General features: G+C 39.9%; 2 protein-coding genes across 3 annotated transcripts; both read left to right on the top strand.

Annotated features, from left to right (window-relative positions):
• Nucleotides 1–57: 57 nt before the first annotated feature.
• Nucleotides 58–7,417, top strand: eif4ebp3l (eukaryotic translation initiation factor 4E binding protein 3, like). Of its 2 annotated transcripts, XM_061835417.1 has the most exons (4): nt 58–278; nt 368–499; nt 3,193–3,369; nt 6,836–7,417. In XM_061835417.1, exons 2-4 carry the CDS (start codon nt 373–375, stop codon nt 6,862–6,864), a joined length of 333 nt encoding a protein of 110 aa, XP_061691401.1. In that variant the 5' UTR covers nt 58–278; nt 368–372; the 3' UTR covers nt 6,865–7,417. The 2 variants fall into 2 exon arrangements, with proteins under 2 accessions (XP_061691401.1, XP_061691400.1); XM_061835416.1 differs by having other exon boundaries at nt 59–499; nt 6,836–7,414.
• A 7,263-nt stretch (nt 7,418–14,680) lies between these two features.
• zgc:165573 (cysteine-rich and transmembrane domain-containing protein 1) lies at nt 14,681–25,461 on the top strand. The gene is made up of 3 exons (XM_061835793.1): nt 14,681–14,823; nt 17,943–18,251; nt 24,092–25,461. Exons 2-3 carry the CDS (start codon nt 17,957–17,959, stop codon nt 24,193–24,195), a joined length of 399 nt encoding a protein of 132 aa, XP_061691777.1. The 5' UTR covers nt 14,681–14,823; nt 17,943–17,956; the 3' UTR covers nt 24,196–25,461.
• Nucleotides 25,462–25,899: the final 438 nt, after the last annotated feature.

A 25,899-nucleotide genomic window follows, 5' to 3' on the forward strand; every position in this document is an offset into this window, starting at 1 on the left:
CTTTCCTTTGCGGAAGTGTCCCCGCCCCAACGGGGCGTCCCGCTTATAAAATGAACGCGTCCTCCCTCGCGTGGCCCACGTGCCTCATAAAACGCAGAACAAAAACATCACGAGTGACTACTTGGAAATACATACAGCACATGGTCAGAGGCTGGCAGCTGCGTTTGCAAGTGGACACGAGCCGACCCGAGCCAGACCTCTGAGCTCGCTTCCAAACTTAAAACGCTGAAGGGCCGTCAATTTCTCCAAGACTTGGGGTGCTTGCGTGAAGACTGACAGTGAGCATTGCATTGTGCATTTGCAGGACTTTTTTTTTTTCTTTCCAAAAAGTTCTCGATAAACTAAGTTGGCTGCTCCAACCCAAAAGATAATATGTCGACCAACCAAGTGAAGAGCTGCCCAATCCCCACCAGGGTTCTCACCCTGAAAGACTGGTCTCAACTTCCCGACTGCTACAGCCAGACGCCCGGGGGGACACTTTTCTCCACTACGCCCGGTGGTAAGAAGTCTTGAAAAGCACATGTGTGTTTCAAATAAGATGCGTTGTCGGTGATCAATTTTTCATGTGTGAACGTGACGGAATGTGCAAGAGGGAGAAAAACAGGAAAACACTCGGAGGTTATCGCGATAGGTTTCAAGTCAACACACCAAGCCTTCTCAAGGAATGCTTGATTTATAACACACGCTTCTAATTATACGGGTTTTAATGTACCATATTCCAAGTTGGGTGGATATTTATATAGTGCAACAGCTTCCGTGTAGGTTACCATTGCTTCTATATGTTTTTTTCAAGTCTGTCTCCCAGTAGTCAATAAACTTGCACACTCAATGCAGCAAATTACATTTTACTGTGTAATACTGTCTGGGTGAAAATGTGCAATACTCATGTATGACCAATTGTTTGTTTTGCAAATAAGTATGTTTTTTTTTTTATTTTTTTTGCCCTAAAGCAAGTTGTGAAATACCAAACAGGTTTTCAGTGTTCCTGTGACAGTGACAAATTTCTATTCCACTCAGTTGCCAATCCTAAATTTTACTTTGAGTAGTCAGGAGTGTAATAAATATTCAAGACTTGAAAAATATTCCAATGTTTGGACACTGACTTCAATTTAAAAAGGGGGGGGGGAACACGTACACACACAAAAACCTCGTGTGCACAAATAACATTTCCGCCAATGGTGTACAGTACACTGTAGCCCATAATTTCTGCTATTGCAAATATTTCAACCACAAAGTCTCATGTTTTAAAGTAGGTGTTCATATCCCGCTGGCAGCACAGTAAAGAAAGTGGTTGGTTACAAACAGGCTGGGGACTTTTTTTTTTCTGTTCTTAAGTTTCAGGAACCGTGAGCATTTTGTTTATGCAACGAGAAAGCGATATGCTGTTTGTATCAAATGGATTTTAATCATGAGAAAAATAAACAGCATTTGCAGCAAGGTAATCTTGACTGAAACTAAGACCTGATAAGCATGTTTGATTCTTACAGAAATTGTAGCGTTTCCTAGATTACAGTCTGCTTTTTTTGCCACCCAATTGATCATCTCCACCACCCCTCCCTCTGATGTTCCCCGTCCCTTTTGTTCTGGACACAAGGCTCATAGTATGGTCATTGCGTAACATGTTTTTACCCCCAAGTGGGCAAACTCATCCGATGCACAGAATAGGTCAAACTCCAAAAAAGAACTTGAGTCTCAGAAACCTCCTCATCTGTCATGTTTTGGTCAAACACAACGCAGCATTTTATGGCTTATTGTGCTGGAAGTTGGCCCAAGTCCAAGTCTTGACAGAACGAAAACATGCCCAACAAACATCTTCAACTTAATCTGTAATTTATGCAGTGAGTGACCTTGAGAAATGCATATTTGATCAGGTTATGTTCTCCTTAAAGGAAAACTCACAACTGAGCCAATGACCGATACATGTGGCTTTAATCTTCAAATGCGTTTTGAAAAGGGAATGTTATGTACTCTGATTTCCTAGAAGTCCTTGCAGGGACGGTCTTAACCCCTCCTCTCTGCACGCCCATATTTTCATTTACACACACGCACACACACTCTCTCGCTTGTGTTATGATAACTTTTTTTACCAGTTGAGATTTTTTTCAAACTACAGTTATGGAAATATTCTGTCTGAAAATATAGAATCCTAGCATGTCGAGTTTGAATAGAAGAATGAGAGACAACTTTGTCACTGTTGCAGTACCTTTTAAATTTAAATAAATAAAGGAGAAATTGTACTTGGAAATAAATGTAGAAATGTCAATAGATGCATTTGCTACAGGTGATCTGGAGTCTCTCCTAACTGATTTGGTGTAAGAGGCAGGGTACACTCTTGACTCGTCGCTTGTCAGTTGTACATATACAGTGGATATGAATGTCTACATACCCCTGTTCAAATGACAAATACTTAAGTCAAAACTTTTTACACTGTCACGCAAGACTTGTGCATCTCAATTGGGAAAAACATACAGTCCCTTCCTTTGTTTTTGTTGTATATTGAAGACATTTGAGTTTCGGATCAATGTATGAATATGAGAATTTCAATAATCCATTTTATATTGTATGTACATCTAGATGTGTTAAAAGGCTAGGACAGAGCCACATTTCAAGTGATCAAATGTATTAGAACATACATTCCTAAATTAACTTAAAGAACATTAAATATTTAGAGGCATAACCTTTACCTGTAATAACTGCATCAAGCCTATGACCCATTGACTTTACCCAACTGTTGCATGTTTTTCCATGCCTTTACTGCAGCCCCTTTCAGTTCTTCTTTGTTTTTGGGGTTTCTCCCTCCAATTTCTTCTTCAGAAAGTAAAACGCACACTTTATTTTGGTTAAGGTCCAGTGATTGACTTGCCCAGCCCAAGACCTTTCACTTTTACTACTGATGAAGTACTTTACTGTGTTTTGGGTTCTTGTCAGGATAAAGCTTCAACTGATGACTATGGTTCCTTTTTTTTTTTTTTTTTTTTTTTTTTTTTTAAATGCCTGTTTAAGAGCACACCTCTCGAAAGTCTACAATTTACCTACCATGCATCATTTCGCTGTGCGGGAGGGTGCAAGGGTATGGCGAGAATGTGCTTATTGTACGTAGACTTTGCAATTTGTTAGCAGATTTGTTAATAGCGCCACCGTGCTAAATACATGCTGCCAATTTGTCATTTCTAAATCAATCTCTCATCACAGGTACCCGCATCATCTATGACAGGAAGTTTCTCCTGGATTGCAGAAATTCCCCTCTTGCGCGCACCCCACCACGCTGTCTGCCCCAGATCCCTGGGGTCACCTGCCCTGCTACTCACCCTGTGAGCAAGCTGCAGGAGGTCAAAGAAGAGATTGAAGAGGAAGAAAAGGATATTACAGGTAAACCTTTGGCACATTGAAATATCTCTGCTGCCATTTTCCACATTCTTGCGGCACACCAGTCGTGCCATGTTGAATTTTCAGGTAGGTATCACAAGACATCAACTTTGTATCACTCAACCTATCTCTTGAGCATAAGCTGGAATGAAGTGCCTTTCGGACAACTCGGCAAGCGTCCCACCACTCCACGACAGTATCATAGCATATATACTGGGAAGCTGAGAGTTTCCAACCTCTGCTCTAGCAAAAGTGAATTTGGAATGCAGACAGACATTCGTGCTTTTCAGCTCACAAATCAAAATACCTCATCTTCACATAGATGAAGAAATTTGACCTTATGATATAATGTAATGCATACACGAATTGTAAATGTAAAATCCCGCTTATAACAGACTTTTTGTTGTTATATCAGCATGACTCACAACTCCCTCTATATGAAATTTGTGAATATATATATTGAATTAAAAATGTGACTTAAACAAAAAAAGGGAAGTATGATACCAAAAAATGTTTGTTTTTCATATTCAAGTGACTGTCATTGTACTTCACTTGTTAAGCAAAAATAGATCCTTGCTAAATTTGCACTATGGGATACCTCTACTTACAAACGTCTCTAGTAACGAAAAATTCAGGTTAGGAAAGGAAAAATTAGGTGTTGGATTCACCAAATTCTACCAAACGTAAGATTCCTGTTTCTCAGTTTGTGTGTTGCAATAGAGCTGTTCTCCCATTGGCTATTGCTGTAGCATCTTCTTGGCTAGGAGGCCCGTCAATCTTTACCCATGATGTTTTTTGATTGTCTTGGATACTCAACTGTCCCGAATCAAACTACGCTTTCACATGCTGTCACAAGCTAACGCTCATTGGAAAAGTAGTTTCTTTTATGTTTTTTGCAAGTTTATTCATCTTTCTTCACCATGGGCCCCAAGAACCTTGAGTTGAATTAAGTGGTGTGCGTGGGTATGTTGTTGTTTTAGCTGTCAAACATTTGCCTCCTCCTCCATCCCTCATGATGCCTTTTGTTTGTCACTAACCTTTCTGTTCACATAGTAGCCCAACACCAAAGGTAAATGAACTGTTTTTTTTATCATCCTTTACATTATGTAGTCTGAATAAAATGCAGAGAGGTTGCATCAGGAAGGGCATCTGGCATAAAAATTGTGCCAAACAAATATGAGCGTTCATCTGAGCGGGACAAGCCAAAAGAAATGCATGCATGCATGCATGCATGCATACATACATACATACGTTATGTACTTTGAATGCTTATTTTTGCCGGGGGTGGGGTGGCCTGGAACAGATTACGCTATTTACATGTAAAATGCGCTTCTAGTTACGAAAAAAAAATCACTTTAGGAAACGACAGATTAATTTCGTAAGTAGAGGTACCACTGTAATTCTACAAAATCACAGCACCACTATTTGGGTTGGGCACAAAGTATCAAGAATCAACTTGAACCGGAACTGATTCTCCTGGAATCGTTAAATTTGAACATTTTTGTTCTAGTTTCAATGTCTAGTCGGAGGACCGAACAATGTGCAAAAACCAGCGAAGAAGAAATGCGCACACATGAAGAAATGTATGTGCCTGACGGCGGTGATTGAAAGTGTCTTAACTTTCTTAAACTTAATGACCAGTCGCCTCAATGCAACACTTGCAATAAGATGAAATTGTGCAAAGGAGGAAGTTTCTCAATGAGTACAAGTAAAAGACCCTCTCCAAGTCTGAGCCCGCGGCATGCTGAACTTCAATGAAGTCACTATCCAGTGATTGAAACAATACAATACGTCTGTTGGGTTTGTCACCTAATTGCTGGACTAAATGCACAGGAAACGGGTACAAGAAATCGTCTTTCTGATCAGGAGGACGTGAGAGACTGGCGCATTGAGACTGGCGAATTACAGTATCCAACCACGTTCTGAACCAGGCTCTTGCGTACGCTTTCTTTATTTCCAAAAACACACAAGGTCAAAAGGAGGGGTGAGCAAGCAAGTGAACATAGGCACATTTTTTGATAACGATGTGTGGGCGTTGATGAAGTTGTCCTTGGCCACTCTTCGGAAGATTAGAGTAGGTTGGTGCACCTGTGTGTGGGGGCTCGTCCTGTGAACAAGACTCTTCAAAGCAAGGATGGTACTTTGTCTGGCTGCATCCTGTGTGCAAGGAATATTCGGAATAAAGATGATACATGGGCTTTGTTGCAAGTCCATCATAAATATGTTAATAATTCTAACAAAGTCTAATGCCAACATTCAGGCAGCTAACGAGTTAAACTGTCTTAAATGGTTAGCACACGTACAGTAAACATTGGCATATGTATTTACTGTATATCCCAAGTGAGAGAGTCCACTCGAGACAGAGTCCACAAGGCTCACGTTACCTGAAAAGGCAAATATGATAATCAGACAAAAACAAAACTGTTTTATGGGTTTATACTTTATCTGCTGCTAATCTGCACTGGGTTGTCAAATTGTTGTACTTTTGTCTGATAGCTCCACAGGTTACACCAACAGTAATATGTTCCAAGGACTGGCAGCATTAGACGCGTACTTTTATTTTCACAAGATTTGCAAAAATAAAGCTGTCTTGAATGTCCAGCCTGTGAAAGTAAAAATGGATAACATACACATTTAAGTTCATGGGTTTTATTAATAATAGTTGAAAATAAGTTGTGATATACTTATTTTTATATATTATGTAGAGTTAAAAAAAAATCAGGCAAGTAATGAAGCAAAACATCAGATTTTTTGGATTTTTGGGGTGGGCGGTGGGATTACTGAATGACGTGTAAGCAAGGAAGTTAGCGAGAGACATTTTCTGGAAACTTAGCAGTGTAGTATAATACAGAAAATGACAAGGGCTGTGTCAAATTTTCATTTTACTGAAGAAACCCTTATAACTTCCTTGTTTAAACAATGGACACTTTTTCTTTTTTTTTTTTTTTTTTTTTTAACCCTGCCCACTAAATTAATGGGGAATTAAGATTCGTTTGGGACCGGACCTGAAATGAGTAATCAGGAATGGAATTGCTCACTTTCCAAGGATGGTCTTTCCAAACCATTAGTGTGGATTGATGATAAATGATAGTTCGGAAAAAATATATTTTTTAAAAATACATAATTTGTGTGCCATTTTGTGGCGGCTCTGACCTTAAGTTTGACTATGTTAACTTACACTCTGTAATTGGGGAGGGGGAGAGCCTGAAAAGGATAAAGGGCAAACATCAGTTGAGGCTTACGGTCACTCTCTTCTGCCTCGATTGTTTACTTTGACCTGTATAGATTTTGAAACCGCCTGTGAGGGTCAAACCCTCTCAAGTGTTTTTATTTTTGACGTGTCACTTCTTGTGTTTGTTTTTGAAAAAGGATTTAGTTTGTTTTGCTCATTGTGTCCGTGAAGGTGCGGTTCTTCTTGAGTTGGCTTGTTAATGTTGTGCACTCTTGTCTCTACTTTCCTTTTAATCAGATGACAACCAGTTTGACATGGACATCTGAGCTCCAGTTTTACCTCCTGTGGAGAGTCATCTATCAAAACACCTCCTTGGTCAGTACTGACCGAAAAGCGTTGCCTTTCGGCTTTTTTTTTTCTTCTTTTTTGTGGCTTTTCTGTGGAACCAAAAAGAATGAAAGCTAGAAATGTTGGGTGTTTTTGACCCAAGAAGTGTTTAGGTAAGACATGGTACAGGATTGGGTTGCTTGCTCAGTTGAGCGACAGCGGGATTTGAAAAGAATCTATTTTGATTTCACTTTTTATATCTTTTGTATATATTACAATGTACTATGGTTTTTTTTTTTTTAAGTTGGCAGATACAAGATTACAAGATAATTTACATTACAGTGGATGTAAAGTCAGCCTTTTCACTGCAGGCCTTTTTTTTAAAATTGTTTTTATTTTTCATTAGTTTCCCTGACTATACAAGGCACTGCATTTGCCACCAAGTGTCTACTTTCTTTTAACGGTCAAGGCCTACCATACTGAAAATCTACTCCAATTTTTATGGAGGGATGGATTAAATATGAGTAATTCCAAATAAAGGCTGTTAAAAAAAAGTCTGTTTTTGTCATCTTTTTTTATACGTTTATTTCATTGAGGTTGACATGTCATATCGTCCTTATCTTAGCTAGAGCTCTTAAGAAAGTAGCCTATGATTGTGATGAGGAGCAGGTCTTCACAGGCGTTTTGTTGAAGAGTTAGACAACAATTTGCACTCCGTGGTACAATATCTGGATCTCAAGTCAATAGCAGAGTAAGCTGTTTTTAGAGATCAGGGACTGTTCTCAGTGGTTCTGTTCATCCCACAAATGCATGTTCCTTAAAAACAAGGAATCATTGATAAAAGGAAATAAATGGGCTTTAAATTGGTATTGCATTTATAATAACCATTGTTGGAATTGAGAAATGATTTATACAAACTTGCTTGACTGATAAAGAGGATTAATTTGTCAATAAAAGTCACGCAGCCGCATAAGGCCGCACAAACCAAGCAAGGTAAAAATCTTATGTATGCAGTTCAGTTTTCTTCACTTGTGATGTTTTGTTGAAACTCAACCGTTAGTACACCTTGGGGTGTACACATTTCCAATATGAAATTTGCCATCAAAAATAATACATTGACAATACAGTGTTTTGATGGAAGTATACATTTCAAGAGAGGCTGTATGTAACAGGCAACGCTGCTTGCTCATGTTCCAGGCCTCCTGAACTGCATCAGATGGTTGGGGGAAGGGGGTTGGGGGGGGGGGGGGGTGAGCGAGCCACTGATCTGTAGATTAAGAGAGGGGCTGGTCTTAAGGAATGAGGGCAGCTGCAGCCTAACAGACATACAAATTGCAAACTCTGCAATGTTGTGATTTGGGTGTGACACACTTTGATATTTTTACCACCACTCATCTCAGAAATTATACACATTCCCCCATTAATGATCATTGGTTTTGTACAAAATTGGTGACACTATTATCCTCAACAATGAAATGTAATGTAATTTAGGTGTGTTTACTGTTCATGTCCTGACACCGACCACTATGCCTGACAGTTTGCCTAACAGCAGATCATCAGCTGTTCTTTTCTGCCAATAATTCATCCATGAACTAAAACCGTCACGTATTGTATTTAAACACACAAACCGGTACTCAAACCATCTGTTTACAAATTTATCAACTAAACCTATATGTGATGTTATCTGAAGCCATGTGATAAGATTGATTTTTTCTTATTCAGCTAGGAGATTGTGTGATGTACCTGATGACCTGCTTGTGGTGTTTAAACAAGTGTGTGGGTTTGCACGTGAGCCCGACATCATGTGCCAGGTAACCGGCAACCCAACTGTGAGTCTGAAATATAAATGGAAAAATGACTTTGCAAACATCCACATTCACTGAATCTGATCTATCCCTTTTATATACGATTTGACTGAGGATCAAGCTGCAGCTTGTCCCATCTTTGTACTACAACAGAAAAACGAAAATAGGAATACATGTAATTTTTTGCTAGCTGTCTGTCTCCCCCCCCCCCCCCCCCCCGCCTCCAAGAATGGCTCCAAGACCCACTTTTGAGTCACGACCCACCAGTTGACAATCACTGCTCTCAACAGTCATTCCCCTATGACGTGGATTATTGTTGTTAGTAATATTATTACACATAAAGAAGCAGCTATTTGACTCAATGTTGCTCAGTTTTGATTTGGTATATTGAAGTAGCATTGTATATTTTGAAAAAAAATTGCTACATGCTGTAGCTAAACCAATAATTTTTAATAAGATGAACCATGATTACAAGTGCATTCAGATACTGTAAGCAGCATTCCAAAAAAATACAACAGTGTGCTACAATGTACTTATTTGTAGTCCAATACAGACACGCAGCATTGCCAATAAATTTCTGGACCAGTTTCTCTTTACTCCAAGTATAAAATTCCTCATCTTTATTGTGGGTAACTGAGAAGTCAATGAGTCAGCTGCTACACAATCATTAAAATATTTTTTAGGTGTTCAGGTCATTGCATCACCGTAAACAGCTTCACTTGAGAAAGATCCACTTTCCCTCTCAGTTTAAAATTAACTCAATTGCTCCACTGGCCTTTTCCACAGTCAAAATATCCCCTTCTTTCCATTGCTCCCCCCGATCCCTCATCTCTCCTCTCCCACTCCAGTTTCAGTACAGGAAGTCTGCTTGGACCGGGACTGCTCGACAAGGCTCTATTTTTAACAGCTGCTGGTGTTCAAGGAGCATTGCTGTGGTGACAATGTCAACAGATACTCAAATACACAGCCTGCTTGCTTGGTCACATCGAGTGGAATGGGGAGTGGGAATGGCATACTAACCACTAGTGTATACATTATGTGCACTGGACACATACACTACAACATGAGAACCACTTGTAATACATAATTCTATGCAATGTACTTGTACTTGGATGCAAGTGATGCTTCAAATAGTCTTCCTATACAAAGGTAACTGTAATTCCCAGTTGTCATTGACACTTATTTCACTATATATAATATACAAAATTGCGGTATGGCATTCATTTTGCATACTGTTTTAGACTGCAGGTACAGTAACACTGTGGTTTTTTTGTCATATCACTTAAAATTATTTCATACATACAGTACTGTTTTTTCTGGACTACAAGCCGCACTTGATTATAAGCCTCACCCAGTATATTTTTAAAACCATCTTGTATATACATAAGCCTCACATTTCTATAAGCCGCATGTGCCCACATTGAAACATGAAATATTTACAAAGAAAGGCGGTAAACAGAGTTTTCAAAGTTTTAATAATATAACCTTAGCTTTTCTTTCCAAACAGTGACTGTGACATGGCAGTAACACAGCCCTAACAGGGCTGGTCAAAAAAAAAAAAAAAACATCCCAGTAAAAGTCACTGAGACGTGGCAGTAATACAGTAACAACACGCTTTTATTACCTTTTGAAAGCTTTTTTCATCTTTTTTACATTGCTCCAGTTCTTCCCGCTGCCGTTTCCAATGTCTCATCATCGATTCATTTATGCCAAGTTTACGTGCAGCAGGTTCTGTTTCCTTCTTTATCGGCTGGCTTGATTGCTTTTAACTTGAAAGCTGCGTCATATGCATTTCTTCTTGCATTTTCCATGATGAGGGTCTGTTCATGCTAATTTTATTCATGCACAAAGTGAAAAGTTACTGCGGTTTCCAAACTGGGCCAATCTTGACGCATCATTTCTTCTTTACTTGCACAAAAAAAGGGGAAATAAAGTATTCCATGCCACAGGTGATTGTTCGAAGAAAACAGTTTACTCGAATTCAAACAGCAAAAATAAAATAAATACAAATGTTTCCACGTTGAATGGGCACAAGAAATCCAGATTAATGAACAAACATACAAAGAAAATGATGAGGATTACGGATGATGATGGATGTTGATGTTAATGATGTTCAAAAAACTATTTTGCCCAACCATCCACATTTCCACTGTCCGTTTTATTACTATCAATTATGTAGCGACCTCAAATCCTCATTTTAAATATCACAGAATGCAAGATAATCATCATCCATAGTGTGCATATAATAAACAATTTATGAACACACAATATCACAATTAAAACTTAGTTGAAATTATTTCACTAATCATACTGATTGAAAATATTTGAAGAACAGAAATTATATTTAGGCTCTTACAGTTACATTAAACTTGCGTCTTCCTCAACATATATATTCCACCCGTTTGAAATATAGCTTTTCTGTTCGAGCGCCCTTGGCGGCCGTCAGATAAAATGCATAAATTAAGTGCATCATTGCATAATCGAGGGCTGAAAGCGTGTGACAAAAGTCACGACTTATAGTCCGGAAATAATGGTACAGGCAGTATTATCCCCAAAAAAAAAAAAAAAAACAAATATAATAAACCAACTCCTCCTCCATACCTTTACTCTTGGTTAATTTAAAGTTCAAATTTATATGTACTGTGTATATTATCACATAAATCTGATATCGCTGTCATGTAAAAATTAATTTTGTAGGAATAGTTGTATTATTACAGGACCAAAGTTTTACTATTTCTTTAGCACAGGAGGATTTTTTTTTCCACACTAAAGCACTATTTTCTTTCAAGAACATTTTTTTTAGATAAAAAAAGCATATTTTACAGAATAAATGGCATTACGAGAATAAAGTTGCATTTTCAAATACATGTCTTCAAATGAATTTCTTCTGTCATTGCAGTATATATCATATAGATGACACTAAACATTTAATTTTTGTCATATGGGGACAGGAAAGTAATTTACACATTGATTTAGTGTTAAGATTTTGAGGGGATTCTTGGAAAAATTGGAAAACTGAAAGAGGTCTCTGGAGCTTAAAAGTTTGACATCCCCCAGGGTAACTAACCAGTCATAACCAAAATATTGTACACAGATCTAAATGTAGAGTATGTATCACATCGAAACCTTTAATATGTTGTTTACCTAAATAAATTGAATTATACAGTAACAATATGACACGCTGCTCTGAGTACAGTGCCAGAACTCAGCATTAGTTCTCATTAATCTCATGACTCTTTCGAAATGTTATGACTAGAGTAAGTCATACTATACTGTAGTCATGTGATGTTTATTTTACTTCCTCGTGGGTTGCAGAACACTTCATGTACCTAATAGCACGTGTCTGTGTTTTAACAGATGCCGCCAGCCAGACTATCACTTCCTGTATCACCAAGAAACTTTCACTTTTCATATTGTCAACAGTCAAGTTTTACTTTCTGCAACCTTATCTTAGATTGCAGGATTAAAATTTCAATCTTGTCGGATGAATGGGTTTCGTCATCCTTTCAATCTGGTGATTTGTGCAACTTTTTTTTTTTAATCGTACCTTGCTGTTATGTTTCATAAGCTTGCAGTTTGTAGACCATATTTCAAGTTCTAACTACATTTAGTGGCAGCTGTCATACTGGCAGACTGTTGGTATGCTACTATATTCATACAGTACCCGTAACATCATCTCATAATGTATACGACCTTTACTCATGTTTAATAGGAATGCAGCCCTATGGGGGCACAAACCAGTGCAATCTGTAGGCCGGTCCCAAGCCCGGATAAATGCAGAGGGTTGCGTCAGGAAGGGCATCCGGCGTAAAAACTGTGCCAAACAAATATGAGCGTTCATCTAAAGAATCCCATACCGGATCGGTCGTGGCCCGGGTTAACAACGCCCACCCCCGGCACTGCTAACCTGCAGGGCGTCGGTTTATGGATGTGGTGAGGGAAGACATGAGGGCAGTTGGGATTAGAGAGGAAGATGCAGGAGATAGTCTTAGATGGCAAAAGATGACACGCTGTGGCGACCCCTAACGGGACAAGCCGAAAGGAAAAGAAGAAGAAGAAGACTCATGTTTAATAGGCAAGTGCCACAGCGCATATACGCTATCCATGACGTGTCTCAAGTGAGGATAGAACCCAAATGCATGACACCATACCACAGTAATCATTGGTAAAAACAAATGGAGCTAAATTTGAAAAAGATGCATGTTTCTCTACTTCCTTGTATTGACAATACAGCTCTAAAAACTGACTAAACTGGAAATTATTATTTGCATTTTGCTAATGATATGAGGAGAACACGTTAGTGGGTAAGCAAGTTGTATTTATATAGCACTGTTCAAAGCAAAGACTCACACGTTGCTCACTTCTATCTATCTATCTATCTATCTATCTATCTATCTATCTATCTATCTATCTATCTATCTATCTATCTATCTATCTATCTATATCTATCTATCTATCTATCTATCTATCTATCTATCTATCTATCTATCTATCTATCTATCTATCTATCTATCTATCTATCTATCTATCTATCTATCTATACTTATTCTTCTCTAACAAGGAGCTGAATCGCAAAATAAATGGGTGCTTTGTCCATAAATCAACCTGGTTTAATTCATTTGGTATTGGAATACTGTAGTCCTCTTTATGTCGACCAAGGGGACCCCCTAAAGCTTCAAGCAAGAGTTTATCTTTAGGTTCATTGTGAAATTTGACCCCGGAAGCCGAATATGTCTTAACTTCTGAATTAATAGTGACTGCATGGATAATAATACGCTTACTGCACCATTTAGAAACTGTTTACTAAATGCTTCCATCTGCTGGAAAGTATTAAAACTACATTATCCTAGTGTGGGATTATACAGTATACAGTAATATACAGTATATATATGACTGTATATTACATATATATACATACACACACACATAGATACGCACACGCACACACGTATGGTTGCGTGTATGTTCACACAATCGTAGCTTGGTCTTTTAAGAATGTATGACAAAACAATTTTGTCAATGATTAAGATTAATACTTGCTCACTCCCTTTTGTGGACTCGGTGACGTTGACTTTGATGAGGTCACATGATCAGAATCATGGGATTTCCCGGACATCTCTCTGAGTGCACAGTGATGGCCAGTTCTGCTCTCGGCCATTTACATAGAGATAACGTTACCTCATTTACCTCTAAAAGATACGTCGATGTCGCCGCCATGTTGGATGTGGAGAATTGGAGGGCTCCTTTGAGACGTCTTCCAACCGTTTCCGATCACATCTCATGGGCCACCAACGTTGACAGAGAAGAGGAAAAGCAAACAATTACGTGTTAATATAATTGTCTGACTCTGCGGATCATACTTTGAAGTCTTGCATCCCTGATTTAAAAAAAATAATAATTAAAAAAAATCTCTTGATGATGCATTGTAGGGGAAACAGATCACATCTGCATTTACGAATCTTATTACTCACACAAATTACATTTTTTTAACATTTAGTAATCCTGTAGATACTATCTGAAACAATAATTATTTCAATACATTTATGAACATTTATATTTCTATATTCATCATCACATGAAACAATGTTTTCCTACATTGTTGTATTGTACATATATGTATATATGTCGTACGTACATTGTACATACTGTTAAAACTCCTGAAATCCCCCCCCCCAAAAAAAAAACAATGCAAAGATTAATTAGGACTTTTATATGCTATCACATTAAAAAAAAAACATGCGATGATTTTAATCTACTTTCCAAGTATAAAGTGTGTGTGTGTGAGTGGGAGGTTGAATGGGTGAATGACAGTACAGTCTTTTTTTTTTTTTTTTTTTTTTTTTTAAATAAAATCAAGTCCAGTACCTTTACTAGGGTAAGTTAACCAACAAATTTGACACATTCAATATGGCAGATGCGTTGGAGTATTGCAGCTCCACGCTAACTTGGTGTCTACGTTTTTAACTCTATAGTAGCAGTAGCCAATCACGCGTCCCCCGCAACCCCACCCCCTATTGGTGACGTCACGTCCCGCTAGACGCACTCGACGCTGTGGGAGATAAACGCTTGTTCACAGCGTTGGCAAAACAAACGTACAAGGCTGGTTTCCTTCAAAACAACAAATCCATTTGAACTTCTACCCCTTCTTAAAAGGTAAGGCACGGTAAATGCGTAAATGTTTATGAACGGCGTTATTACCTTTCAGTGTGTTTATTTAGCGGGTTGGGCTTTCGGCCTACAGGTGCACTTGAATTGTTTCCTCAACATGATGATAAATGTCGGATTGCTACCGAGTGTACGTTCATAAGGAGTGCATAACTCACAGATAAACACCACTGAATCATTAAAGTGGCAAATCGCTGATGAAATACACTCATAATTTTGTTTTTCAAAATTTTCAAGCCAATGCCTAGTAGAGGTGAATATCGGCTGTTCCATTGCAACAAATACTTACTGTGGTACAAATGTTAATCTTGCTGGTTTGTGTTGTAACTATATGTGGTTGTCACTTTAGTGCTTTTTAAAAAAAAATACATTTAGGTTTGATGTGAGAAAGTAGCGAACAAATACTGCCAACTTCTCTGCACCATTTTAGAAGGCAAAGCGACATCTTGTTTTGACAGGATTTAGAAACATGAGCTCTCCATTTTTTTCGTCAGTATGTTGAATGATTATTAATAGGCTTAATGGTATTGATGTAGAAACATTGGTGTCGTTCATCTATTACAGCAATATGAGCGGAGACTAAAAACAAATGGACACGGATGTCAATTATTTACCAGTCTAACCATAAACTTTTAGCCCCAACCCAATGAGAATAACTGATGCAGCATTGAAGCCATATTGGTGCTTTTGTTTTACATTATCAAGAACTGTATTGATTCTAAAATAGAACTCCTCGTTGATGTAAGATTGAACATTATTTCTGTAATGATTTTTGATAGAGAGCTGACCGTGATCAATGTTGTCACAGACCTGCATCTCATTGCCTTCAGGTGAAAGAAAGCAAATCACGAGGCCTTGGTCTCCTACTCCTAGACCACTGTTACCACAGTGACAAAGCCTCACCATCTGTCAGTAACACAAAGAGCATTTTCAGTTAAAAGGTCAACTATTCATAACAAAAGCAGAAATTGAGGAACTAGAATTATGGACGTGTTTGTCATGATGGAAAACCTCTTACTCAACTTTATTTTGCTCATACAAAATTCCACGCTGCTTTGACCCAAATCTAGAGGTTGTCTTTTCCATTGCAGATCCGAAATAAATACACTGTATCTACTTGTATTGCGTCTGAACGGTTGTGAAATAGTGGAGCTAAGTTTTTCTGGAGAGGGAAGAGTGAAGGTTGCTACAGAGCTGACCTGAAAGCAGTCATTGGTGTTCGGTGTTTATAGTGTACATAAGGTGAGTGACAGAGGAGTCTTTCATTTTCCATTGCTATGGTTGTTTTGCATGAGTGAATCCAGCCAAGTAGGCTTGAACAAGAGTTGTGATGTTCCAGGAGCCATTAGCCAGTAGGTAGGTGAATATTTTATTGATCCTGTTGGAAATCCTGGAAATACAGCTTTTGTGGAAAAAACACTTCCTGCTCACGAGGTCCATAGTGGAGCATATAACCTTGGGAAATTGCTCAGAATGTGTGAAAATGGTTATGCGTATCTAACTCGACACATGTCAGATGTTTCAAAAAGTGTGTGACCATGCACCAAAAAAATTAGTCCACGTCTGTTGAGCATTTCTCTCTTTCCCATGGTGAATGTCATTAGCCTTTCGCAGCAAACTGACACAAGCTTCTCTCTTTTTTTTTTTTCAAGTCTGTGTGAACAGTAAGATAGTGGGTGGTACTGAGTTCTGATTGATAATTGGATCACAAGAAATTCCTCCACACTTAAAGTAATCTTTTTCCACAGTGTCCAATGTGCTGTGCATATTTTATGAGACTACAACAATCATGAAATAGGATTATGGATCCATGAAAACCTCTAATGCTCTGTTTTGCTAAAGTGTTGCGTCACTTTAGTGGCTTTCAGAGAGGAGCCCCAAGGAATTCATTACCTAGTGTGCCTCTTGAGGGAAAATTACAGCAAACAAACACGTGACTCATAAATGCATCAGTCTTAAAAGTCCAATATGATCCACTGCAAGCAAGAAAGTGATTGTCAGTAACTTTGGTACGGACTTTGCCATCAACAAACGGTTGTTAAAGTTGATCTAAATGTTGCATTTGAGTATTAGTTCATTATCTTACCAAGACTGTTTTAGACAATTCTGTGCTTCTGACCTTGTAGCAACACTTTTTTTTCAAAGGTCTCTTTAGGGTTATGCAACTCACGGCTTTGGAGCTACATTTGGCTCTTTCGTCCTTCAGCTGTGGCTGTCTGCGATTTTGGAAAAAAGAGTATTTAAATTTACATTTTTTTATTAACTGACTTCCGTTGTAGTGTTAAATGCAGTTGTAAATGTCAAGCTTATGTTGTTGTTGTTGTTGTACCATTTAAAATGAAATGTTTTAAGAAAGGCAGCACGGTGGATCAGCTGGTAAAGCGTTGGCCTCACAGTTCTGAGGACCTGCGGTCAATCCCGGCCCTGCCTGTGTGGAATTTGCTTGTTCTCCCCATGCCTGTGTGGGTTTCCTCTGGGCACTCCGGTTTCCTCCCACATCTCAAAAACATGCAAAGATTAATTGGACACTCTAAATTGCCCCGAGGTGTGATTGTGAGTGTGTCTCTATGTGCCCTGCAATTGGCTGGCAACCAGTTCAGGGTGTACTCCGCCTCATGCCCATTGATAGCTGGGATAGGCTCCAGCACTCCCCGCAACCCTCGCGAGGATGAGCGGCAAAGAAAATGGATGGATGGATGTTTTAAGAAAAAAAAAAAACACTCAAAAGATGAATCCCAACGGCTGATGTGTGGCACTTGCACCAAGGTACTATTTTAAGAAATCCAAGATAAGAAAATCATTGTGTGCATTAATCATTTGTCTGGCAAAGTTTGGTAACTATGAATTTTTCATAAATGGCTTGTGTTTTAAACAGATAAGGAGCCCGGTACGGTTTCTTTTGTGCCAAAAACATTAGTTCAGTTTACCATCCGAGTCATTGCAGCCACATTTAAATCAATTGGGGTATAAAGCTGATTGTGTCAGAGATGTGCTGCTGAGTAATTGCATTGACCCACATTGACCTTTAACAAAAGTTGAGATTCACTGAATCTGTAATAAATGAGCATCTATATATTGAGGGACTGCAGTAGTGCTTGTTTTTCCAGGTGATTGCTGAGAAATGAATCCAGACCAACCCCCACCATACCCAGGCCCATCGGCTCCAGTCTACCCAGCCCAGGGCCAGCCCCCTCAAGGCTACCCGACTCAGGGTTATCCTCCACAGGGGTATCCTGTAAACATGCAGCAGCCTAATCCAAGTTACCCAAGCTACCCCCCTGGACCAATGGGTTCTGGAGGTCCCTATCCCGGGCCAGGACAGGCACCTTATCAAGGATATGCTGGACAGCCACAATATGGCTGGCAGGGTGGCCCTCCACCCGGACATATGTATGGAGAACCTCCTAAAAACACAGGTGGGTGCTAGAAGAGACAAGGATTGTTGTAATTTTGAGGGATTTTGTAGGAACCGCTACAATCCAATGTTCACTTTATGTTCATTCCGGCCCATTTGCACTAGTGATACACTGAAATCAAAGTTTTTGGCCGAAACAAAAATGAGGAAACCAAGACCAAAAATGAAAAAAGTGAAAGAAATCATGCCACTTTTTAAGTAAAAGTGCTTTTGTGGTTATGATGATTATTATGGCTATGGTTACTAACATTAAGGCATTGCGATTGCAGGAATTCATATTCTTCTTCTTTCTTCTTCTTTTCCTTTCGGCTTCTCCCGTTAGGGGTCGCCACAGCGTGTCATCTTTTGCCATCTTAGCCTATCTCCTGCATCCTCCTCTCTAGCACCCTCTGTCCTCATGTCCTCCCTCACCACATCCATAAACCTTCTCTTTGGTCTTCCTCTCGCTCTTTTGCCTGGGAGCTCCATCCTCAGCATCCTTCTACCAATATACTCACTCTCTCGCCTCTGAACATGTCCAAACCATCGAAGTCTGCTCTCTCGAATCTTGTCTCCAAAACATCCAGCTTTGGCTGTCCCTCTAATGAGCTCATTTCTAATCCTATCCAACCTGGTCACTCCGAGCGAGAACCTCAACATCTTCATTTCTGCCACCTCCAGTTCAGCTTCCTGTTGTTTCTTCAGTGCCACCGTCTCTAATCCGTACATCATGGCCGGCCTCACCACTGTTTTGTAAACTTTGCCCTTCATCCTAGCAGACACTCCTCTGTCACATAACGCACCAGACACCTTTCGCCAGCTGTTCCAACCTGCTTGGAGCCGTTTCTTCACTTCCTGACCACACTCTCCATTGCTCTGTATTGTTGACCCCAAGTATTTGAAGTCGTCCACCCTCGCTATCTCTTCTCCCTGTAGCCTCACTCTTCCCCCTCCACTTTTCTCATTCACGCACATATATTCTGTTTTACTTCGGCTAATCTTCATTCCTCTCCTTTCCAGTGCATGTCTCCATCTTTCTAATTGTTCCTCTGCATGCTCCCTGCTTTCACTGCATATCACAATATCATCTGCGAACATCATGGTCCAAGGGGATTCCAGTCTAACCTCATCTGTCAGCCTATCCATTACCACTGCAAACAGGAAGGGGCTCAGAGCTGATCCCTGATGCAGTGCGACCTCCACCTTAAATTCCTCTGTCACACCTAAGGCACACCTCACCATTGTTCTGCTGCCATCATACATGTCCTGTACTATTTTAACATACTTCTCTGCCACACCAGACTTAGGCATGCAGTACCACAGTTCCTCTCTTGGTACTCTGTCATAGGCTTTCTCTAGATCCACAAAGACACAATGTAGCTCCTTCTGACCTTCTCTGTACTTTTCCACGAGCATCCTCAAGGCAAATAATGCATCTGTGGTACTCTTTCTAGGCATGAAACCATACTGTTGCTCGCAGATACTTACTTCTGTCCTGAGTCTAGCCTCCACTACTCTTTCCCATAACTTCATTGTGTGGCTCATCAACTTTATTCCTCTATAGTTCCCACAGCTCTGAACATCCCCTTTGTTCTTAAAAATGGGAACTAGAACACTTTTCCTCCATTCTTCAGGCATCTTTTCGCCGCTAGTATTCTGTTGAATAAGTTGGTCAAAAACTCCACAGCCATCTCTCAAAATTGGTTCCATACCTATACCGGTGTGTCATCAGGACCAACTGCCTTTCCATTTTTCATCCTTTGTAGTGCCTTTCTGACTTCCCCTTAGTAATCATTTCCACTTCCTGGTCCTTCACTCTTGCCTCTTCAACTCTTCCTTCTCTCTCATTTTCTTCATTCATCAACTTCTCAAAATATTCTTTCCATCTATTTAGCACACTACCGGCACCAGTCAACACATTTCCATCTCTATCCTTAATCACCCTTACCTTCTGCACATCCTTTCCATCTCTATCCCTCTGTCTGGCCAACCTGTAGAGATCCTTTTCTCCTTCTTTCGCGTCCAACCTGGTGTACATGTCTTCATATGCCTCTTGTTTAGCCTTTGCCACCTCTACCTTTGCCCTACGTCGCATCTCGATGTACTCCTTTCGCCTCTCCTCAGTCCTAACAGTATCCCACTTCTTCTTCGCTAATCTCTTTCCTTGTATGACTCCCTGTATTTTGGGGTTCCACCACCAAGTCTCCTTCTCCCCTTTCCTACCAGATGACACACCAAGTACTCTCCTGCCTGTCTCTCTGATCACCTTGGCTGTCGTCGTCCAGTCTTCCGGGAGCTTCGGTTGTCCATCGAGAGCCTGTCTCACCTCTTTCCGGAAGGCCGCACAACATTCTTCCTTTCTCAGCTTCCACCACATGGTTCTCTGCTCAACCATTGTCTGCTTAATCTTCCTACCCACCACCAGAATCATCCTACATACTACCATCCTATGCTGTCGAGCTACACTCTCCCCTACCACTACTTTACAGTCAGTAACCTCCTTCAGATTACATCGTCTGCACAAAATATAATCTACCTGCGTGGTTCTACCTCCGCTCTTGTAGGTCACTATATGTTCCTCCCTCTTCTGGAAATAAGTGTTCACTACAGCCATCTCCATCCTTTTGGCAAAGTGCACCACCATCTGCCCTTCAAAGTTCCTTTCCTGGATGCCGTACTTACCCATCACTTCTTCATCGCCCCTGTTCCTTTACCAATATGTCCATTACAATCTGCACCAATCACAACTCTCTCGCTGTCTGGGATGCGCAGAACTACTTCATCTAGTTCCTTCCAGAATTTCTCTTTTATCTCTAGGTCACATCCTACCTGTGGGGCATAGCTGCTAACCACATTATACATAACACCCTCAATTTCAAATTTTAGTCTCATCACTCGATCTGATACTCTTTTCACCTCCAAGACATTCTTAGCCAGCTCTTCCTTTAAAATAACCCCTACTCCATTTCTCTTCCCATCTACTCCGTGGTAGAATAATTTAAACCCTGCTCCCAAACTTCTAGCCTTACTACCTTTCCACCTGCTCTCTTGGATGCACAGAATATCAACCTTTCTCCTAATCATCATGTCAACCAACTCCTGAGCTTTTCCTGTCATAGTCCCAACATTCAAAGTCCCTACACTCAGTTGTAGGCTCTGTGCATTCCTCTTTTTCTTCTGACGCTGGATCCGGTTTCCTCCTCTTCTTTGTCTTCGATAAATGCATAACAAAATAAAAATAATTCATTTTACACTGAGATTTTAACAATAAGGGAGTATTTGGGCGGGGGAATGTAGTATCACAATATATTTTTCTATATTTTCTTGGCATATTGATGCAGTAATTTCTTGTTTATTGCGGGAGTGACAATAGCCGAAGTGGTGACCAAAGCTGTATAAATCTCCTCCAGTCCTACACTCTTATTCACCCCTACCATTTTCTAAGAAACATTTCTTATACTCTTAACAGTTTTTACACAGTTAAACATACATAATACGAACGACATATAAAATTTTGTAAGGGTACTCACATTGAAGTGGAAGGTGACAATTTTGAATGTACTGCATAATTAGTAAAAGGGTAACAGATGTTACCTTTCCTGTTTTTGTCCTTCGTAATATACTGGAACAATGAATCAGTATATTTAGCTGCTAGTGCTGGCATCTTCCAGTGCTGTTTGCAGTTTGTTAAAATTCGCACAGAACGTTAGTGCTCGAGTATTTAGTAGGTATTTTAATGTTTTCCAATGATACATGACGAGACGTTTGAGCTCAGGTTTACTGACAAAGTAATGAAGTACTGTTACTATGACACTGAGCATCATTATAATGAGGATGAAAATTGTCAAACTATTTTAAGATGTGACAATGGCACATGGCTGATCAAAACTATGACATAATCAGTGGCTCATTATGGTGAAGATGTTCATTATTAACTATGAAACACTTGATTAACTGATCATATCGGAGGTCAAAGTTTAGAAGTTTATAAACTGAACAACCTGCTGGTCAAAATCTACATGAATGTTTCTCCTCCAGAAGAATGACTCAATCGTCTTTTGGCTGTTTTGAACTCAAAATAGGCGTCGTATCGTCTAGATCAGACGAAATTTTCCTGCAGGGTTATGGGTCGTTATCACTGACATCATTGGCTGTGCCATACTGGTTGAATGCTGGCAGCGAGACCCATTCCACCAATCCACCATCCACACACGCGATGCGACAAGTAACAGTACTCTTAGTTGAGTACAATGCTTGGCTTCCTTACCCACCTCTGGTACAGGTATCCTCTATTGCTATTGTTACATTTCAGCAACATTTTCGCTCGTCAGATCAGCCAGTGTCACATTTGTTTCACTGTTTTTGTTGCATTCAATTGCTGTGGGTCGTGGCCTTGGTTGTGGTCCCAGCAGAATTGGGAAAACACGTGACAATCGTGTCTACAATGAAATAGTTTACAGATGTTAAATGTATTAAGTGACGTTAGGGATTATGTCACAACACTGAATAAATTAACTTCAAATTCTGAAATGGCCACTAAAAACAGAAAAAACATTATACCTAATATTTTCCTGCAGGATTCATTTGGGATTATTAGCCTTTGAAGTTGGTAATAGTGAAAAATGAAGTGAAACAATGTTTTTCATCAAGTCCTTTCCACAATGAGAGTGCTTGCAAGAGGAGGATGCTATTCATGTGGCACAACTTGAAGCAGGCATCAGGTGCATGTGGCCAAGCCCAAAGAGAGCAAGAAAATGAGGGAAATTTAATTGTAATCCTAAATCTGTACATGAATATGTAGTTGAGCAATGTGAAAAGGTTGTTCTGCATGAACAAATTGTATTTTGCCTTATTGTACGCTTCACGTGACCGACAGCGTCCGCATTGCATCACGTGACTTGACGCGCGTATGGGACAAATTGTTGCCACGCGCGGAATTCCTGCGGAGATAATCTCTCGGGATTGTTCCATTTTAGTCGCACGCTGTGATGAGATACTCGGGTTTCCTCTTGGTTCCACTTACAACTCACTCCTCCAACTTTTTGATCAATTTTGCAGGATAATCGTGTCGTCGAAGCCCATTAGTAATAGCAGACACTGTTCCACGGTCGCCATGGTTGCTGCTGTGTTACTTTTTCTAAAAAAGAGATTTAAAAAAATGGCCACACGAAAGGGTTTGTAAAATGCATAATGCAGAGGAAACTCCACCCTGTGCTGTCTTAGTCAATACCAGCTATAGCGGCACTCCCCGCCTCGGAGGAGAACTGTAGGACATTTTCAATACAGTGTGTTGTACTTGAGTGAAAAGTTAAAGTGTGTAGGGGTTAGCCACAGTGATGTTAGCACGGTTGCCGGCTGGGCGAGTATAATGAAGCTTTAACACAGAAATGGAAACGGTGTGTTTTCTTTCTTATTGCTAACCTAATTCCACCCCCACCCTGGAAGCTCACAAAGGATCTGGGTAGTAATAGCCCAGAGCAGGGCTGCTATCACTTAACTGTAAAATGGTTGCCTTTATCATGGACACATGATTATGTTAATTGGAAAGAGTGACTGGTAAACAATTCGATTGTAGGGCCTCAGGGTCCTGTGATTGGCTGGAACCAGTCCCACCACTGGCCCAAAGATAGCTGGAATAGGCTCCAGCACTCCTGTGACCGTTGTGAGGATAAGCATCTTAGGTAATGGATGGAAGGAAATCATAACGGGTTGTGGTCAAAGGAACTCATCACTTGAGACTTGCTGCTTGAGTTCTGTAAATTCTCTTTTTTTTTTAATGAAATTGGGCACGCTGTGGCGACTCCTAACAGGACAAGCCGAAAGGAAAAGAAGAACTAATAACTTCTCCCTCTTTCCACACAGTGTACATGGTGGAGGACAGAAGAAGAGACAACTCTTCAGAAACATGCCTGACAGCCTGCTGGACAGCCCTATGTTGCTGCTGCCTCTGGGACATGCTTACATAATATTTCTCCACACCTTCATTACATTCCCCGCTGCACTATTTCTGTGCCTGGAAACACGAGCATCCCTTCTTCCCAGTTGGCCTTAAATCTTGTTATCCCTTTTAATGTTGCCTTCATTTCTTTCAACATTGTGCCGAAAATGCTCGCTTTACTTTCCCTCCCCTCTTTGTCATTGTGAAGTCCTCAGAGCAAACTGCCTGAGTGACTGTAGATCATCAGGGGCAACTTTGTAGCGAGTTGTGAGCGTCATTACCTACCCTGAGCATACGTTCAGAGGAAAGCCAACATGTCAGAATATTCTGTATAAGACAGACTTGTAAAATTATGGCAACACTGTCGCACGCTTGGCTTATTAGTCATTGATTTCACATTGTAAAGAACACTGCACAACATCAGTTTGGCCTCCAGGTTTTAACCAAAGCCTTTGCTTGAGAAGCAATACAAGCACACGTCACTACATCAGTCCTCCGATCTACTTGTGTTGTTTTGGTTATGACATACAGAATTAACACTGATATCTATGCACATCCTGTTTTAATAGACAACCATCTTCAGCATTTACACTGAAATAAAAACTTCCATTTGAAATTGTTTTAACGTTCACTGGTGTTTGAATTCCAATACCCGTCAAAACGGACTGGCAGTGAATGTGGTAAGGTTTGTGCTCAAAGGTTCTGAAAATGTCAAAAACACTTTTAAACTGAGGGGTTGGTGAAGTGTGAATTGCTCCCTGAACACTTATCATTTTGCAGTCATCTTACACAACATAACATGAAAATGCTCAGACACTAACACAGACACACAGTATGTTGCACTCGGGCATACCTCGTGAGGGTCTCAAGCACTTTATGATGATTACCTCTCGGTATGTTCCCACTCCTTCTATTCTTCTAGCTTTCTTTCAGCCACCTTTTTGCTTTTACAGCGATATTGCTTCATCTGGTTATCTTTTGATTTGCATACATTGTCCCACAAAGTTGTAAGCAGCCGCTGTCTACAAATGAGCTGGTGGGTGTTCTCTAAGGCGCTTACAATTGGAATGTTTTTTTCTTTGATTTGCACATGGCCTTCAAGTGAAATCAAGTGAGAAAGTCAATATATTTTGAGGATGATGGTGATTTAGGTTTCACTCCATATAGCAGATTAATATTAAATGGTACTTTTTCCACTGCGGTCTGTCTTTTTTTTTTTTTTTTTTTAAATGCACTAGGGATTTAACTGAAAATGAGAAACCATGCTGTGATCAATAAAACAAATGACCCATTACATGCCTGTTTGCTTTAAATGAAAATCTCCCATGAAAATAATTTATTCCCAGCAATTCAAATACTTTGTTTTGATTGGATTGGGTGGCAGGAGCATCTATCTTATTAAAAGTGTGCATGTCATGGAGAGTGAAGATCATAGCACACTATTTCCCTCACTCTCAAGACTGGTGTGTGTTCCTTCCGCTGTTAAGTTAATGATTAAAAAAAAAATGAAAATACACCCCACCTACCTGCCTGCTCAAAACATGAACTGTTTGTGTGTGGAGATGGACCTGTCATCTGATACATAATGTAAGTGTTGGGTTGTGGAGAGATCATAAAACTCCCTAATACAGCCATCCATCTATTTTCTTTGCTGCTTATCCTCACGAGGGTCATGGGGAGTGCTGGAGCCAATCCCAGCTGTCAACGGGCAGGAGGCAGGGTACACCCTGAA

The sequence above is a fragment of the Syngnathoides biaculeatus genome, chromosome 11 (assembly GCF_019802595.1).
Source record: "Syngnathoides biaculeatus isolate LvHL_M chromosome 11, ASM1980259v1, whole genome shotgun sequence".
Taxonomy (NCBI): Eukaryota; Metazoa; Chordata; class Actinopteri; order Syngnathiformes; family Syngnathidae; genus Syngnathoides; species Syngnathoides biaculeatus.